This window comes from Periplaneta americana, chromosome 2 (genome assembly GCF_040183065.1).
Source record: "Periplaneta americana isolate PAMFEO1 chromosome 2, P.americana_PAMFEO1_priV1, whole genome shotgun sequence".
Lineage (NCBI taxonomy): Eukaryota > Metazoa > Arthropoda > Insecta > Blattodea > Blattidae > Periplaneta > Periplaneta americana.
The window spans coordinates 197486153-197506452 of record NC_091118.1 but is presented as its reverse complement, the minus strand read 5'-3'; the positions used below and the strand labels follow the sequence as shown (position 1 = coordinate 197506452).

The following is a 20300-nucleotide window of genomic DNA, read 5'->3' as shown; positions in this document are numbered from 1 at the left end:
CCCTTCGAAATATCAGCGTTGCTACATTTTTATTTATTTATTTATTTATTTATTTATTTTACTGGAGTTAAGGTTATCAGTCCTTCTCTTCCACACGATCAGTTTCTCACTTTATTTAAATTTTCTCTTGGAACGACCATCGTTGCTATATATTCTCACTTGGGGTGAAAGTTTGTTGCCTTTCGAAGTGCCAGCATTGCTATATTTCTCACTTCCGTGAAATTTGCTGTTCGAAAGACTATCGTTGCTATATTTTCTCACTTCCGTGAAATTTGCCCCTCGAAATAGCATCATTACTATAGACTATTTTCTCACTTCCGTAAAATTTGGCCCTCGAAATAGCATCGTTACTATAGGCTATTTTCTCCTTCCGTAAAATTTGGCCCTCGAAATAGCATCGTTACTATAGGCTATTTTCTCACTTCCGTAAAATTTGGCCCTCGAAATAGTATCATTACTATATATTTTTTCACTTTCGAGAAAATTTGTCTTTGGAAATAGCTATCTTTGTCGTATTTTCTCACTTCCGTGCAAATTAGCCCTTTGAAATACCATCGTTCCTACATTTCTTATTTCCGTGAACATTTTCCTTTCGAAATTGCATCGTTGCTACATTTTCTCACTTACGTTAAAGTTGCCCTTAGAAATGGCATCGTTCCTACATTTTCATACGTGAAATTGCCCTTAAAAATGCATCGTTGCTACATTTTTTATTTCTATGGAAATTTACCCTTCGAAATGACATCGTTATAACAGTACAGTTCCTCATTTGCGTAAAAAAAAATTGTCCCTCTTTTTTCTTTCTTTTCTACATATAATATGCTTGGGGCGATGCTTACCTCTGTATTGCACGCATTTCATATGTTTATCTTGCGAACAAACGACAGCGGCCAAGTTGTGACGTCATTACAAGGCCACCCACGACAGCCGGTAATGAGACTTGCTGTACGTGTCGCAGTATTTGTTGCTTGCTTCACCAGTCACCACTGCCAACTGAGATAATGTAAACAAATTGATTTTCTATGCAAAGATGGACGACGCTGTTGCCAGTTGTGCAAGTTGGAAATATCGTAGTTCATTCTAGAGGTTTACGGTTTGACAGCTGTGTTCAGTTCTCGTTAAAGATTTCTTCATGTTTGTGTTATATATTTGGATTCTTCGTATTTTCGCAATTTCAACAGTCTGCAGGCCTTTCAACAAACAGCAGTGACTGTCGCCTTCTCTACAGTGTATCGTTTGGCTCAGCAATGATTGTTGTAGTATTTATTGTACATATTTCTTTTCCTACTGTAATTCATAGTAAGTTAGTGCACGCATATTGTTTAATTGAGTTCATAGTATTTTATATACGATAACTTCCTCTATATAGAAGTGCTTTTGTGTGAATATGGATCCAAGTTGCAGTGTCTCCTCTACTTCTTCTGATATAGGCAGATATAAATAATCAGAATTATTTCCTGTATGTAGAAATAACTTGAATTTCACTCATCGGTTTTTATTAAAAAATACCTGGTAATTATGTTACCCGTCGTGGGAACGCTGATAACATAATAGTAATATGCTTTACAAGAGCGGTATATTGAAGTTTTTATGTTCGAGGAAAAGTTTGAAAAAGCGAAACGTAGTTGAGCATTTTTAATTTCCGAGAATTAAAAGAAAACATACCGCGCGTGTATCGTACATTATTTTGTGCGAAGATCGTTTATTACATACCTGAAAGACGAATTTCTAATTAGTTGCAATGAAATCTCCATCTTGGTTTCTGTTCAATGACGGCAAATTTGGAAAACAAAAATATCTATCTTCAACATTGTTGCTTTAAAATGTTTTCTGTGTTTACTATACTCCAGCAGGCCGTGATATACGTCTGTCTTTTTTTCCTCCCAGTCTATAAATGCGAACTTAAAACAAACGGTAAGATTATGTAATGATTTATTTTTCATTTTAATATTTTAACAATATTATTTATATAACATATTGCAGTAATAACATCGGCATCTGGAATCTTGTTGATTTTTTCACGGCTACCTTAATGTCACTGTCACGAATGCAGTAACTTTAGTGGAGTTGTAGAGTTTACTTAATTTTTGCAAATATTTAAAAACAATAATTAACAGTGCAATTTAGGTGAAATTGCAGTGGTAAGTTTCCAATTTATAATTATTACTATATTGAACGTCTCTAAAAATAATATGTTAAAAGCCTAAAACAGTAAAATCAATATGTCACTTAAGCGGTAAGAAGAGGGAAATTGTTATGTGTGTTAGGTTGGGAATACTGAATGTGGAATTTTAGACTTTCCGCGGATTGGTTTTGTGCGGAAACCAAGCAAATACGCACGATCTCGCACAACAATTATATTTTCGATTTAAGCGCGTTTATTTATGGCTTAGGAGTGGCTGTCAAGCAATAAAAAGTTTCTTCTGTCTTTATTTTTTATTTTTGTGACTTTCATCTGTTTTGTGGAAGACTATTGCTGCTTTTCGAAGACTAAAGTTCTGTATGCTTCTAAGATCATGAAGTTATTCTGGCAGTGTTTTTTTATAATGTGTAATAGTGTATGGATTTTTCGCTAGTTGGCATTCGTGTAGACGGTATATTTGATTGTATTCCACGAAGTTAGAACATTTAAGTCTTTTGGTTAACTATCCTGGAGAAGACGGAACCAGTCCACCGCTGTGGAGTAACGGTTTGCATGCCTGACTATGAAACGGGCGGGCCAGGGTTCAAATCCTGGTTGGGACAAGTTACCTGGTTGAGGTAACCCATTAAGAACAAATGCTGAGTTACTTTCGGCGCTGAACCCTGGACTCATTTTGCCGGCATTATCACATTGATCTCACTCTGACGCTGTGTAGCCATAGCAACTGATAAAGCGTCTTAAAATAAACAAAAGAAAAAAAAGAAGACAACCTAGTGAAGTGGGTGGTTTGTGCGACGGTTGTCAATGATCGGTGTTGCGATTTTCAAAGGGTCATTGTTGAATATTGAAGAACTACAATCTTTTGTCTTTGTGGGAAATTCTGGAACTGTGGAGTAAGAGAGTACTTGTAAGATAGAGGATCAGTGACAGGTTAGGTTTGGTTTGTTCGGGCTTTTGATATGCCTTGAATATAAGTTTTCCTATGAGAAAATGGAAAAAATAAGTATAATTGTGCTACATTTGTGAAAAGTAAATTATTTTGTATTTTTTTTTTTAGAAATTATTTATTTTTAACTATTTTTCAAATTTGGAATTCGTAATATTTTATTTGGTTTTAGAAGTTTAATGTGCATTTTTCGTGTTTTTCAGTAATTTTCGTTTTAAAAAAACATGAAATTTAAAAAACCGTCATGACAGGCTACAGTTTTACAGTATTTTTTTTTATCAGTTATCAGTTGTACAGCAATATATGAGTTTTAAGAATGTCACTGTGTTCCAAGCGGCCCTCTTTTTATCAAAATATGTCCGGATGAAAAGCATTCAAAATAAAGTACAGAAGATGGGCCGAAAGTGACCACCCATTTCAACAAAATTTGATTTGAAAAGCAGCAATTTATTGGAAAGGCTTTATAAAATGGTTCGGATCGGTTAGTGTGCGGGAAAGCACGTATAATCAAGAGGTTAAGATCGTCTTCAACATAGTATCACAGTCTACTATATACAGTCACGAAGCTTGAGTTTTGAGGGTGCTAGAAACAACAGACTGTGCCGGTACTATTTTGCATTGCCTGTAATGAGGCGATATTAGCGATCCTAGTGGTGAGCAACTATCTAATGTATGCATATTTACTACGTATTGAGCTTCGTGACTGTATAGACTAGACTGTGATAGTATCCACGTAGAAGGGAGATTCTAAACACACTAAGTTGCGACTTTGGCCCATTCTGTATATTTCGGAACGTGTTTATTTTACACACCTGGGACCGCGTCTGTAGCTCTGGTGCTAACGTGCTAGCCTTCTATCCAGGCGTTAGTTACCTCATTAGTGATGCCTTATTGGTGTTACTTATGAGGTTCAAATCTGTCTTCGGACAGTTGACTAATCATCATCATCCTACAGTTCAAGAAAATGAAATTGAAGAGTCCTCTGCAAAAATGATGGATGTCACTTTCTTGTCGAAAATGAACCAAGAATGTCAATGCATAGCTTAAGACATATAGAATGTACATAGGGAGTTAAATGGCATTAACACTGATAGTCATTGTCCAGTAATGATCGGAAAATCACAGTTAAGCTTTGAGCGCTAAGCTTTTCAAACTTTCAATTGCTTCTCCTGCAAAATGTATTCCAAATGACATCCATCATTCTTGCAGTGGACTCTTCAATTGTTTTCCTCAGCAGAATCTGTAGGCCTATTTAGTATATTATTCACTTAAACTTGTATTTGTAAAATGACCGGTAATTTTATTTAGAGTTATTTTATACGAGTTGGTAATCGTATGTCTATACAGGACTATTCCCATACAGACGTCGGTTAGTTTCCGGGTCATTAGTTATTCGGAGTCGCTTTCGCTGTTGACACTGAATAAAGCTTAAACGCTTAAAACAAACCTAGTAAGTCAATAAATACATAAGCAATCAAAATAAACTTGTCCAACCTTTTTATTTCAACATAACTGATGTCATTCATTTTAGGAGCGTCTTAAAACATCCCGAGAAAATCCATTTTGAATGAAACTTGATACGCCGCTTCTTCACAGCGATTCTCCTCCAGCTAATGCTCCCCACAAATAACAAAGTGAGCTTTTGTGATTTAACTTCCAAATGAACTTGCGTAACACGCATTTAGCCTGTTTTAATTGTATTTTTGTAAAGCTGATGGCACATTATGTCACTCTTACTCTCGTGTATGACGTAATAAACATCGCGACGCCTGTTTAATTTGGGAGCGAAGAGTTGACTGTTGTGCAGCGTCCGAGATGTAGGGCGCGTTCTATTTCTGAATTGCAGTGCGGACGTAATGAATTGAAGTGGGCGTGGAAAGCGACTTTCCACTAATTTCACTTTTTTCTAGTGCAGAAAACTGCGTTCTTGTTTGTTTCTAGCGAAGCGATTATTGTATTTAAGAGGCGAAGAATACTTGGAATTCCTCGTATTACTGCAATAATAATTTGTTTTTTGTTGTGCAATATATGAAATCAGCTAAATGACCCACGAAATGTGTTTTGTACGTTTTATAAGGGGACTGTTTTTCTCATCTGCGTCTGTGTAAAATTAATGATTTCATCCATATTCACCTACAAAACACTTAAGCCGGGAAATGAATGTACTAATGATTATTATGTGTGTACACAGAAGGTCATGCCTCTGACTGAGGTTCCGGCTGATATGTAGACCTACATATTTTATCAGTAGAGCCCGATATTTGACAGAATGCCTTTTTTTACTGGGTGGAAGTAAATCATTACTTATGATAAATTTATTTAATGTTCAATCAACATGATTTATCTATTTTGCAAATGTTTATTATTTTCTGTGACATCTCAAATAGATATTCGGCATCATCAGATATTTTAAAAGGACGAAATCTAAACTTAAACCATTAAAATATACATAGTAAATGTGCATGACAAGGTTAATTGATTTTTCATTAGTTTTATGTAACTAGATGTTATTGATAGAAAAGTTCAATTTTGAATTCACAAATTGATTTACCGGGAAATAAATATAAATTTTGGAAATTGTAGATGTGACTGTTGATACATATAACTCATGTTACATTATTTTGTTGAAAAATCATTTGTTATAAAAAATAAATAATTAAATTGATAAATTTTGATAAAAGCTTTTTACATATTATACTTTGTGTCTAAATTATAAACAGAACACATAATGCCATGCGAAGATTATTGATGGAAAAATTCAATTATTGAATTCATAATTAATTTATATATATTTTTTTCCCAGTAAATTAATTATGAATTCAAAATTGAACTTTTCTATGAATAACATCTAGTTACATAAAACTCATGAACAATCAATTAACCTTGTCATGCACATTTACTATATATATTTTAATGGGTTAAGTTTAGATTTCGTCCTTTTAAAATATTCGATGATGCCGAATAGGCGAAAACGTTAATATCTATTTGAGATGTCATAGCAAGTAATAAAAATTTGCACAATAGATAGATCATATTGATTGAACATTAAAACAAATTTAACATATTGAATTACATTTATCTGAAAACCAAAAATGAATTGTAAAATCATTACTTGCATAGATATAAATGTGATTTGGAGTAAATCAAAGTGATAGGGCCAATTTTTATTTTGCCTATTATGTCTTTTGAAGGTGTTTCTTACTAACAAATGTCTTTTTTTGTCATTTTAAAGCAATGTTTCTTGTTTGTTTGCAATTTTATAATTAACTGTAATGTAATGTGTATGAAATTTAAACATTTGAAACATTAACTAACTTTACTAACAATAGTAAATAAAAGTAATTTATTTCGGTGCTTAATCTGCTAATAATCGTGCTTTAATACTATTGGTATAATATGAATAATGATTGACAATTCACAGTTACAAATATAATATTGTCATGTCTTCACGATGCCAACAATCAGCTTTATAATAATTTTAAATATTAAGCTCGTTCTCACAGAAGTTGTCACGTAGCATTTTCAATTATTTTACGTTTTGTTACGTAAGGTTTATGAAAAGACAGTTACTCACGAAAGAAGTATTTTATAAATCAACATGTGTCACCTACGAAGTAAATATGTGAGTTATTTTGATATAATTTACATTTATTGCTAAAATATAGTATGTCTTTTTAAAATTTATGATGCCTTTTTGAAAGGTTATTGTGCCTTTTTTGCGTGCCTATTTTAACTGTTATAAATGCCTAAATATCCGGGTTCTATTTATCAGACACTACATCTCACTTGACGATGTGTTAGAGGAAGAACAATTATTGTTTGTGTATGTACTTCTGAAGTCCGATTATTATACTAATATGTTAATAGTCAGCGATGTAGCTATGCAATTTATTTATTAATCATTTATTTATTTATCACTTATTTATTAATCATTTATTTATTAATCATTTGTTTATTTATTTATTTATTAATCACTTATTTAGTAATCATTTGTTTTTTTATTAATCATTTGTTTATTTATTTATTAATCACTTATTTAGTAATCATTTGTTTATTTATTAATCATTTATTTATTTATTTATTAATCACTTATTTAGTAATCATTTGTTTATTTATTAATCATTTGTTTAGTTATTAATCATTTGTTTAGTTATTAATCATTTATTTATGTATTAATCATTTATTTATGTATTAATCATTTATTTATGTATTAATAATTTATTTATGTATTAATCATTTATTTATGTATTAATCATTTATTTATGTATTAATCATTTGTTTATTTATTAATCATTTGTTTAGTTATTAATCATTTGTTTAGTTATTAATAATTTATTTATGTATTAATAATTTATTTATGTATTAATCATTTGTTTATTTATTAATCATTTGTTTATTTATTAATCATTTGTTTAGTTATTAATCATTTGTTTAGTTATTAATCATTTATTTATGTATTAATAATTTATTTATGTATTAATAATTTATTTATGTATTAATAATTTATTTATGTATTAATCATTTATTTATTAATCATTTGTTTATTTATTAATCATTTGTTTATTTATTTATTTATTCATTCGTTTATTTATTTATTTATTTATTCTGTCTCTTATTTCTCTACGAGTTCCCGTAAAATAGTCAGAAATACCAATCGTATTTTAATAACCCTCTGCGTAGCCTGCACTGGGCTGCAAAAGAAACGCCAATACGAAATTGTATCGTTTTCCGAGGACTTCAGCAGATCATTTTTTTTAATGTAAATACGACTTTTAAAACATTTTCACGTTCTTATTTAATATGAATTGATTTTAAAATTATTCATATAGGCCCTACTTTTATTTTACAACTTTAATAAGGATACTACACGAAAATAGTGAAACTGCAATAATTTATTTAGTATTCCACAACCTTCCTTATTACCCATGGATGCTGTCATTGTTATAGTCGATATAAATACGGCCAATTAAGTTTCATATTGTATTAACAAAAAATATCAATTATATTATAAACATTTATAGTTTATGGTTTATTGAAGACATACACGAATAAGCTGAATGATGTAATGATAACAGAGCAACAATAGAGTTTATATGCAATGCCTTCTATGTATCTCTATTTCTATTGTTTGCTAAGCGAAGTCCTCGTAACACGATAATATTTCAAATCAATAGCGACTTCGACTCGGCATTTCTTTTGCAGCCCAGTGTACATGTCATTGAAGCATGTAGACGCCAGGAAGGCAGAAGCACTCTACTTTCTTGATCTCGGCACTACGAGAAGATGATATGGCTTTATTCATCGAAAGGGCCTCGTACTCCATTTTTATGCTCTCATTAGAGGAAAAAGTATTGCAAAAAGTATAGATTTCCAGGTGTTCGTGTAACTTCTCGATATTCTAGAAAATTAAACATAGTTTTCTCGTGACTTAATTCCTTTTGTCCCTAAACTATTTCGAATATCGAATGAGAAATAGTTGAAATGTCAGCCCTTTATTACGTGTTTGGGATTATATTACATAAGTTAATCACATTTGTTGCAAATGCTTTATAAATATATTCTTTCTCTCAATCCATTCTAAATACCTGTAACAGAATATTTATTGCTTTCCAGGTTCGCCATGTCTAAACGATAGAGAACGTGAACCACCTCAAGATGGCGACTCGGAAATCACGCGACTCAGACTGCAATAGTGTCGGCTTCCTCAAATACGTGCTGCACATCTTCAACACCGTCTTTTTAGTGAGTATGCGTCATTTCTACTTAAATATAGACGTGTTACTCGGATCAAACTAAAAAGCTATAAAATAAATCCCCAAGTGAAGTACAAGAAAGCTAGTGCAACCAGCTGTGCCAAAGCACGCTATTGGTATGTGTCCACGATGGATACAAGCAACCCCATATGCGACACTGAACCAATCTACTGCACACATCGCAGACCTGTGATTGGAGAAATGCCGATGAAACTTCGAGAAATGTAGAAGCTATGATTTCGATGCTTATTAAGTAATAATAAATGAAAAGGAGAGACTTCCACTTTAAAAGATTTTGTGGACATATTTTGGTTTGAAGCGCCCTTCTTTTCCAGTATCCTCGGTGTGTTGCAGTTTTGGGCATACTGCTTCTGCAATTTCGCTGAACAGGTATGACTAGACTTCGTGGAATTGCCACGAGAATCGCAAGGTTTACTACGCACGCGGTATAGACTGTATGAGAAGGGAGCGTGCAAAGGATGGAGTATGCCTCTGATGTAAACACTGAGCAATATACTGCGGTTACAATAAAACCTGTATCCTGCATTCAAGAAATATAATGAATGATCTTGAAGTAGGAAATGTCTAAACATGTAAATACACAATTATTTTGTAGTGAGATATATTAACTCTTAAAATTTAATGTAAGATGCATCATTCTTGAATATGTGCATTGCAGTGAAGAGTTACGTACATTTTGAGCGACTGCAAAGTAACCTCCTGCGATGGTCACTTAAACAGTTTTTATATTGGGAAAATGTACGTTCAACAATCACACGATGTAATACGTACATATTCGAAGAATGGAAAGTCACTACTTTTTAGTACACCAACTTCAGATGTCTTGTCGTGACCTGATAGTACATCATTTATAATACGAAGTTGTGAATAGGCAGAATTTTTAGCAACAATGTTTCTCAACTTACATCCACTTTTTCTGAAATTAGTGAATTGTTATTTTGGATAACGGTTTGTGATACTTTATCCACTATATTAAGGGCTTCTGAGTGTTATAGTTTAGACGATTCTAACAGGATGATGCTTTTGGACACGATTTTAAAATTAGAATCAATGAACAGAATATCTTCTAATAGCTGTTCAGAAGGCAATGATTTTACAGCTGCAACAGCGGAACTGTCTGTGCTATCCAATGCATCAATTACCTCCATTATTTTGCCGTAACGTTCTGCATAATAATTAACAGCATCCAACCACGTTCCCCAACGGGTCAAGACTGGCTGCGGGGGTAAGGGTATTCCAGGGGCAATTATTTGGAACTCTCATTGTAGTATGATTGAATTCTTGTCTGCACTGAACAAATGTTAAGCTTTGACTATTCCAACCACACTAATGCAAAAACAAGTGCTTACATAGGTATACATTAGCTGTAGCTGCTCTATCTATTTGGACCGGTCACATTTCTTAATATGAACTGCTTATACTACGAGACCGGGAGGTCGCTCACCTCCTCTATAGTACCGTACATCGGCAACCTGATTGCATGCCGCGTGTGGCAATTCAACGAAGTCTAGGTATGACCAACGCCGCTTCTAGGGTTGGGCTAAGCTGTCACTAAAAAAAAACAGTTTCACCTGTAACATTTTTTTTAGTGAAGAAACTGTTCCAGAATACCAGTTCCAAAAAACAGTTTCGTAAGATCAATTCCAATGATGTAGCTAGCTGTTTCACACAATGCAAAGGAAAATGCATCTAAAACCTCCCTGATGTAGCGGTTGCTGTTCAGATTGCCCTGAATACGTAGGAGGCGAGATCGCATTTTGTATCCAATGGCGCCCCAAACTATCACACTAAGCATTTGTCCGCTATGCCGCTCAACAATGCAGGCTCTCAGATTGCGTTCACCACGGTAGCGTCTAACATGTATACGGCCATCGTTGTAGGACAAGTTGAAGCGGGACTCGTCCGAAAACACAACATTTTGCCACTAAGCACGCCAGTGATGGCGTTCACGTGCAAATTGTAGTCTGAGGCGTTGGTGGTTTCTGGACAATGGAAGCCGACGCAATGGCATGCAAGCCAATAGTCCAGCCCTCAAAAGACGGCAACGAACCATTGACACAGACAGGTTCACACCTGTTGCAGTACTCCAACGTCGACTCAACACTGTGGATGAAGCTGTACGGTCCATCACGCGGTCATCCCATGCTATGGTCTCATTTCGTGGTCCAGTACCCATCGTCTTTGCGTACGATCCTCTTCTATCCACTGGTTCCACACATGCATCACTATCGTAGCAGCATGCCCTGTACGAGACGAAATGTTACGGTATGACAAACCTGTCTCCCGGAGACCAACCATTCTGCCCCGTTCGTACTCACTCATGTGCTGATATTACGCCCTTCCACGTCGACGAGGCATACCTGCACTAGCTTTCACGTTTCCACTTCGTTTGGAAGCTCTGCACTCACTGAGCAAGGCATAACACTGACCTTGCTGGTGACACAAGAGACGTCATTGTTGGGCTTATGTGTACGCCATCTCTCTGGAAACGTAATCAATTATTGATGGTACACTGTTGTACACATCTCCCAAGTTTGGAGTCGTTCGGTCAATTCTTTCTGAGTGTTGCACTTTTCACAAACAGTAGTGTAGTTTTTTGGGAATACCAAATTCAATAAGAATGTTATATAAAACTCCTCTCTTAACCGAGTCATATGCCTTTTTGAAATCATGAATAAATGATGTACTGTATCCTTATACTTCAATTTATTCTCAAATACCTGTCGAATACAAAAAATCTGATCAGTAGTCAATCTATTACGCCTAAAACCACATTGGTGATCCCCATTAATTTCATCCACATATGGAGTTAATCTTCTCAAAAGAATATTGGAGAAAATTTTGTAAGACGTCAACAAAAGTGATAATCCTCGGAAGTTACTACAGTTACAAATAAAAACTTAAGAGCCGTGATTATTCTGCAACTTCTCCGACCTGACCGCTACACAAGTAGTCTAATCAAATTGTCACAGGCGTTGATAATGATAGCCTCAAGAAAAGAAATTAAATAGCAACAGCTTTAACGCTGAATGTAATAGTTACATCAGCTTTGAGGAGAGGTAGATTTATGTAATATCTGTAGTCTTTTGTTTTGATCAGTTGGGATATAGCTCGTGTTTCATGGCAACTGAAACGTACAATATAGTCATTTCTGTACTGAGTTAATGAGTTCTGGGAAGAAAAGAAAGAGATATAACTTCCATATTTTTCTGTCCACCACTGTGGCGTAACGCACAACATGTCTGTGAAACGAGCAGCCCCGGGTTCAAATCCTGGTTGAGGTTTTTTCTGAGGTTTTCCCTTAACCCACTGAAGCAGAATTGCTGGGTAACCCTCAGTGTTGGATACAGGACTTATTTCGCCATCATATTACACTTCCCCTCTTTCATTATTATCTCCGATTCTTCCCAATATTTCCGGCTAGAATCGGCTGCGGCTGTCCCCAAACTTGGATCCCGCGGTATGTGATCATTAGTTGCTGGGGTAGTGCTATGTAACGGGCTCTCCCCTGGGCTCATGGTACCTCTAAACACTTTTCACATTTTATTTTTTTTTTAATTTTGAAAAATGAAATATTTTAAATAAAAAATGCTTGAAATAATTATTGAAGATTCCTTTACAACTTCCTGTATGTATTTTCCTGTTTTACAGATCTATTAAGGATGGAAAAAATAAAATGAAGGGATATGTAATGTGTTCAAAGGTACAACATGTTCATGTACTTTGAAACATACCCTCTTGTAAGTTGGAACAGTTGGAATATAGGTGGGAATACAGCTGTAAAAACTGACAATCATATTTAAAATGTATTTGCCATCATAAACCAGAGCAGGCTTCTCTGATTGAGATTTTATTTCCTGGAGGAGCAATAACTGCTTCAACAGCTTTCTTCAAGGCATCCGGATCAATTGGGGACCTCTTAACTCCAGACTTACTTCGTGACATGATCTTAAAATAAAAGAAAAACAAAAACCGATAGTATCGTGTAATTTGGAACATGTTCGATGGTACAAGGTGTTTTGTGTTCAGAGGTACAAGAGGGTGCACTTTTAAACAAATATGGCTCCCAGAACTAGAGATTCGAATAAATCATGGAAATTAAAATATGTTATTACTCACCATATGATAGGGAACACACTGTATTTGAAAGATATTAACAAATGCAATCTGGTTTTGTGTTAGAAAACATATATCAGTGAACGAAATGTTTACTTTTGGTACTAAAAAGATTCTTTTGTCCACGGAACTCACACTTTGCAATAAGTCAAACTGAAACTACGACCAGAGATACTTAGCGGCTTTCTCTACAATCTACTTCAGTATGAGTCCTCTAGGTAGCAGCAAAAATTAAAAAAAACAAAAAATGTTCAAAGGTACACTATGCTAAAGGTACAACAGTCTCCCCTATATCTCGTGGGACCGGAGTTGAGGGACCGTGGTAATGCCTATACGGAAAGAAAATGTTTTGTTCTGTAAAGTTTTTCTGGTTCTGTTTCACAGTCAGAAATGCTGCATTTCCACTCCCATGCCTGTAAGTCTGCGCTTTTTGGGTAATACAGTAGGTACTATGTTTGTCAGGACTAAAGAATTCTCGTTTACGTTAAAAATCAATAGTTTGCGTAACATTCAAACTTCTGTATCTCCACACCCATTGAAAATTGGACACACATTTATATGAACATTTTTTTTTACTAAGGATAGTCTATATTACCACCTCATAAAATATTTACTATTCTTTCAGAATTATCCTGTATCACAATATTTATTACGGTATATGTCACATATTTAATCCGCCGAGTTAGCTTTGTGGTAGCGCGCCTCTCCAAACTAGTCAGCTCGGGTTCGATTCCCTGCGGGGTTAGAAGTTTTCGTATTAAATGACTACCTCGAGACTAGGAGAGGTGCCAGTGCATATGTCACTGTTGGTAGTGATTCTCCATCGGATGGGGACGTTAAGCCTGGCGGCCCCCTTGGTGCTATTCGACAGGAGTAGGCTACGTGCCGGCAGCGGGTTTCTCCTTCTCCCTTCCTCATCTACATCATAGTCATCTTCATCCATTTCCTACATTATACTTACACATATACTCACGCCCTAGTATACGGTATAACTCTCCAGATACTATACATGCATAGTGGCCAGCCGAAGCGGTGTGCAACTTGAAACTGGGTCACAGTCCTGCTATCTATCCGCTGAACTCGAATCACGAAAGTGAAGTGGGCAGACATTGAATACACACACACATATACACATACACACATTTCTTCTTGTGTTCTGATTTTAATCTGTTGCTATTGACACATTGGCTTCGGTCCACTGGCGATTTGAGTAATTTGTCTAGTTGATATTTTTGCCATTTTTAATTAAGTCAAAATTAAATACGCATAAGGCAGGCATACTATAAGCAGTAACATGAGCTGCTGCCAGGAAGTCAAAAGGAGAATAGCAATGGCCAAGGAAGCTTTTAATAGAAAAAGGAGCATCTTCTGCGGACCTCTGGAGAAAGAACTAAAGAAGAGACTAGTGAAGTGCTTTGTATGGAGTGTGGCATTGTATGGGGCAGAAATATGGACACTACGATGAAGTGAAGAGCAGCGAATAGAAGCATTTGGAATGTGGATATGGAGAAGAGGGGAACGTGTGAAGTGGGCAAACAATAAGAAATGAAGCTGTGTTGAAAAGAGTGAAGAAAGAATGGTTTTGAAACTGATCAGGAAGAGGAAAAGAAATTGAGTCACTGGCTGAGAAGAAACTGCCTAGTGAAGGATGCAGTGGAAGGAATGGTGAACGGGAGAAGAGTTCGGGGTAGAAGAATACATTAAGATATATAGATCATATGAGGAAACGAAGAGGAAGGCAGAAAATAGGAAAGACTGGAGAAAGCTGGGTTTGCAGTGAAAGACCTGCCCTTAGGCAGAGCACTAAATGAATAAAATGAAGGTAGACACATGCTTTTTCAATAGGCCTATAATTTTATTTCTCTTTAGCCTAGTTTTATATTTTAATGCATTTTTTGCTCATTTTTCTACCTGTCTGCGAGCCTAAAATCCATCTTCAGTGCTGTAATATCTGATGTCTAAAATGACGATGACGCTGAACGAATTGGCTGAGTGGAGACGAATTTGATTGTTGCGGCAGGCCATGACACTGCTACGTAGCATTCGTGTAGCTGTGCTGCCACATCGCTTTGTTTCCGTGTCGCGTTACTGTCTATTCGCGGTGTTTCTCATTGTAGGCCGATAAACACGTGAGAAATAAAGAAGGGATAAAGGGCGTTTCTTGGCCAACACCCTGCGAGATCGGACCTCAACACGTATTTTATGTGCACCGTTTTATTTTATTTCGGGAATGCAGTAGACCCGCTCTCCAGCGGGCCCGCCCTTCCACTGCAGAATCATTCCTGCGACCTTCTTTCCGGACAGCAGTCACACAACCAGGCATACTTAACTTACGCTGTTTTATAACTCGGGTGTGATATCTTTTAATTATATTTATTATTATAATTGTGTTACATAGACTATTACACTTTTACTACGTCACACTACTTTCGACCAATAAAACGGTACGAAAGGACGTCTTTCAACCAATCATGGCTGCTTATCGCACAATTTTATCGCGTCCCTAGCATTTGTTTAATGTTGTCGCGTCCCTAGCATTTGTTTATTTTTATCACTACCCTAGCATTTGTTTCTTTGTTTGCCAACATTTAAAATTACACTGGTCTGGACGTCGAAAAACAGAAAATTACAAACCACTCCAGTCGATGCACTGCACTTTCAAATATGACTCGCATTGGCATTCAAGAACAAGAATTAATAACGAGTTCACTTCTTTTACGCACACGTCCAATATAACATCAACTGAATCACCAACCACTAAAACATTCAAATTTGAAAATTGTACTTTCAATAATTGTTTCTTTTAAAATTATTCATGTTTATTTTTTATTTCATCATCGTTAATTAAAATGTTTCTTGTTTATTTCATCATCTCTAATTAAAACTTTTCTAACACGTTTGTTTATATCATTTAGGTTATGTTTGTTATAGCTTTTGCTATATGATATTATGAAGTCACGTACCAGAGATTGTTTAATACTAAGATTTATTGAAAATCGTCTGTCAAGTGACGTTGATTACTGGGATCCGGATGATTGAAGTGGAATGCAAATGTTTTAATAAAAATGAAACTGAATCAACAAAGCCTTCTTGACTAGTAACCGTCCACAGAGTTCAATGAAGATTCCATAGTTGGCACAACTGATAACAAGAAAACATAATCATAAAACACTACTGCCATCTAGCGTAATGTTGAGATGGTACAATAATACATTTGAAGACAGTTGTATTTTCGTAAGCCAATTAATATTTCATTGTATTGGAGTACTTTGTTACTTCTAATCTTTATATACTTTCTTCTAATCGTGTAATAGTCAATTAAATCCCAATCGAGTTTTGATTTTCTCTAGATAAATCAAAACCTCTACTGAGATTACTGTTTATAAAAAAGAACGCAATTCTTACACAGCGAAAACTTTCCTTGTTTGAAGAATTCGAAGTTCGATCTCAGAATCCTATATTGGAAATGATTTTTCGTGACCACTACCATTGCCATTATTATTATTATTATTATTATTATTATTATTATTATTATTATTATTATTATTATTATTATTATTGTTATCATTTTTTCTTCTTTTCTTTTGAGGTTTTGGGTGGCTTGCCCGTGTAAATAAATATAATGTGAAAAAAAGTAAGGGATAGCGATAGACATGTTTAAGATCATATATCCTTAATCTGACTTCTCAGACCCCAAATTCCCTGTCAATGTGTTCTGTAGATCATCTGTTTAATTCTTGCACGCTTTTACTGAATCATACTATATAGGCCCTTGTTTAAGGAGGAAAGCCATTATTTCTACTATCGACTTCTAAAGTTCTCTCTCCTGAGTTCTTCTATTGATTATGTTCGTAAATTTTTGTAAATTCCACATAAATTAAATGCTTACTTCGATATACAGAGTGGAAGTGAAATAATCCTGCAGATTGAAAGGAACGATAGGGTACACTTAATGAATAGAAAACCTAAATCTGCTTTGTAATTAAATGCACGGTTAATTAGAAGATTAAGTTGGAAGTTTCAGCACTCTGCCAACATCGTCGCTAACACACTGCTATTTTTTCCCGTAATAGAGATGTAAGAGAACAACGAACTCAGATCTGTCTCCCTAGGTGCACTACCTTCCATCTGCCTCTTTTGCCACAACGTTGCAATCTGTTCGCATCGTTCAGTGGCTTGAAATTAGTGGTTTTAAATTAAATTTACACAAAAATCGTCCACGTTACTGAAATATTTCAGAGAAATAAATGATTCCTTATTATAATTTCTATCGATATGGACAAAAATCACGATCCTACTCTCAATAGTTAACGAATAAGAGAGTGTTAGGCTTAAATATTTGGGAAAGAACAATTTTTCTGAGAAAAGTATAAACTTTTCACCTAGGTATATAGTATTACACTTTTTCGGTACATACAACGAGCTATTCGCTCTCAAAATCTGTAGAATTATTTCACTTCCACCCTGTGTACAAAAGTCGTGTTTATTAAACGTGAGTTCACGTAGGCCTATTTAGAAATGTATTGGACTATATTTTCTCTCAAAATCCTTGATGTTAAGCATAACTACGGCACTCTGTTATTACAATCCTTAGTAATGTACCTCCGCGTTTCATACATAGTCACTGGACTTGTGACTGTAAAGCTTCTTCCTTAATTTTATGGAGAATCTTTGTTTAGTTATTTATTTCGTAGAGAGGATATCCCATAAACCCGTCAAAGTAATATAAAACATTTTCTCTTATCCTCCACAATTAAATCTTTCGACATATTTCAGTGCAATAAAAATGTTGAGTTCTTGAATTACGTTTTAGTTTACAAATCACTTTTTTGAGACAGATTGTAAAATATCTCTTAAATAAAATCTTTTCAAAAATGGACGGAAATTCAGTGGAAAAAAAGATAAAATATTTTCTAAGAATAAGCCGACGAAACTTTGCAACAGCACTCACTGAAAAATACCAACAACACTACAGACTCTTTCACAATCAGTAATAGGCTACATAATCCACCATATGAAAATAAAATGTCATAGCTCAGTGTATAACAAAGAAACAGCGTCATGTCTAGCAGCAGATTCATGCATCTTTAGACCGTCTTTAACACTAACCCTTGTATCAGTTCTATGTTGTATTTCATATCTGTATAATATTTTATCCATAAAAATATAAGTCTGACTAAAAAACGCGATTCGTAGAAATGAAATGTTTATCCCAATGTTCATGTTTTAATAGTTTGTATTTTATTTGTGCAGTTTTCAGGGATCGGAGTGTTGGGCGTTGGAATATGGACCGTAGTGGACAAACAGCAGTATGTGTCCTTACTCACCAACGCCACATACGAACTGGCCGCATGGGTGTTGATAGTCGCAGGCTGCCTTGTGTTCATCGTCACTGTGATTGGTTGCCTTGGCGTGTTGCGAGAGAACCGCTTTCTTCTTCTGATGGTAAGCAAGCTATAAGACTTAGTTTTCAGTTAGTGTTTAACAATTTTATTTTATATTCAGTTTTACGTCATTAGGCCTATATCTTTTATTCTCAGTATTATTTGCTTTTCAGTTATTAATAACTTGAAATACGATTGCGCTTTTTTAAGGAGGGCGCTAGCAGTGTGTTTCCATGGCGGCCAAATTCTATCATGCAGAGCGGTGGATTAGTTACAGAAACGTCCGTTGGCACTGATATGTTTATTAATTTATCATGCGTTCAAGATTCAAGATTGCTTAGTGAAAAATCAATAGTACCGTACCTTTCAAATAGCAGAGATCGTGTTTGGAGAAAAGTTAGGCCTACAGTAGAAAGAAAAATCTGATAACAGAGTATAGTGGCAAGAAGAAGAAAAAATTGTTTTACTATTTAAGAGTTTAAAAGGATAGTAGAAGCAACTTTCTGTTGAATTGGTCTGAAAGATGAACTGTAGGCTTACTTTTCTCTTAAAGTAACTAATATTAAATGATTTTAATATTAACATTATTAAGATGAGGGATTTTTAAAATGATTTTATTGTAATTATGGGCCCAAATATGTTAGGGTATGCTCTGCCTGATCATTATTTTCTTGCAGTGTAAATTTGTTAAATCGGGAGAAGAGTTCGGGGCAGAAGAAGATATGGGATGATAGATGACATTAAGATAAATATATGGATCATACGCGGAGACAAAGAGGAAGGCGGAAAATAGGAAAGATTGGAGAAAGCTGGGTTTGCAGTAAAAGACCTGCCCTTGGGCAGAACACTATGAATGAATGAATGAATGAATGAATGAATGAATTTCATTAAAATATTTAAGTCCTTTTTGAGTTATCAGGCAAACACTGCCCGCCTGAACAAATTACTCCACAAATTTTCAAAATTAAAACAAATAACTTGGTTTAAAAAATTTATATATATATATTAAAATTGCGTAATGATGTACAGACAATGTAGGCCTATATTAAGCATGCCAGTTTTTATTTTTATTTACAGGTTCTGATTAAAAATATTTTGAAATACAGTAGAACTCCGATCATCCGTCTTCCTATTAACCGATTGGCGGATTATCCGACTGTCTTTCTCTCGCGTTTTTTTTTCCTACAGAAATATATTAATTAAGTACTGTACATTATATTAGCACGTTATTTTTTTTAGAGAGAGATATTACAAAACTTGCCCTTACACAGTATGGTTGTCTGTTTGTGTTGTCGTACTGTGTAACTTCTATATAAAATGTCTTTCATGGGTATCAAAAGAAATCATGTTATTCTAGTATGAAAAAGTGCAAATAACTGAGTCGTTTGGGGAACGAGACACTTATGGTTCATCTCAAATATGAGATTGGAATCACAACTGTGTGCATTTTAATAAAATCTAAGGATAAATTGTATAAACCAGCGTTTCTCAAACTTTTTTGAAGTGAGGACCACTTTTTAAAGTCAGAACAGTTCCTATACTTATACTTTGGTCGTCTGTTATAAATTCGGGTGGTCCCTGGCTGGGTTACAGGCGCGGCGCCAGATGTGCAGGGAAAAGCTGGCGAGAAACACCACGTGTATAGTGCTTTAAATCCCTCTTTTGTTGCTGAGAGTAGAGTTAGAAGTCGATAGACGGATAGGGTAATAAATTTCATAAAATGTCAGTACTGGGAAAAAAAGTGAAATTCGATTGCCATGTGTCATTTCCAAACTCTGAGATTTTAAGCTACAGTGTGATACGCAATTCGATTGAATTTTATTTTTTCTTCTGTCTTTTTTGAAGGACCACAAGGACAGACCTCGAGCACCACAGGTGGTCCAAGGACCATAGTTTGAGAAACGCTGGTATAAACTATGTAAATCTACAACACGAGA

General features: G+C 35.0%; 1 protein-coding gene across 5 annotated transcripts in view; it reads left to right on the top strand.

Moving 5' to 3' along the window:
• LOC138695009 (CD151 antigen-like) overlaps nucleotides 1–20300 on the top strand; it is a 137220-nt gene that overhangs the window by 78063 nt on the left and 38857 nt on the right. For 2 of the 5 annotated variants that reach the window (XM_069819295.1, XM_069819294.1), the window contains exons 2-3: nucleotides 8703–8831; nucleotides 18233–18424. In XM_069819295.1, coding sequence (XP_069675396.1) covers nucleotides 8745–8831; nucleotides 18233–18424 — 279 coding nt within the window. In that variant the 5' untranslated portion in view covers nucleotides 8703–8744. Of the gene's footprint in view, nucleotides 1–1092; nucleotides 1300–8702; nucleotides 8832–18232; nucleotides 18425–20300 lie in introns of those variants that run through there. The other 3 variants (XM_069819298.1, XM_069819297.1, XM_069819296.1) reach the window with 3 other exon arrangements.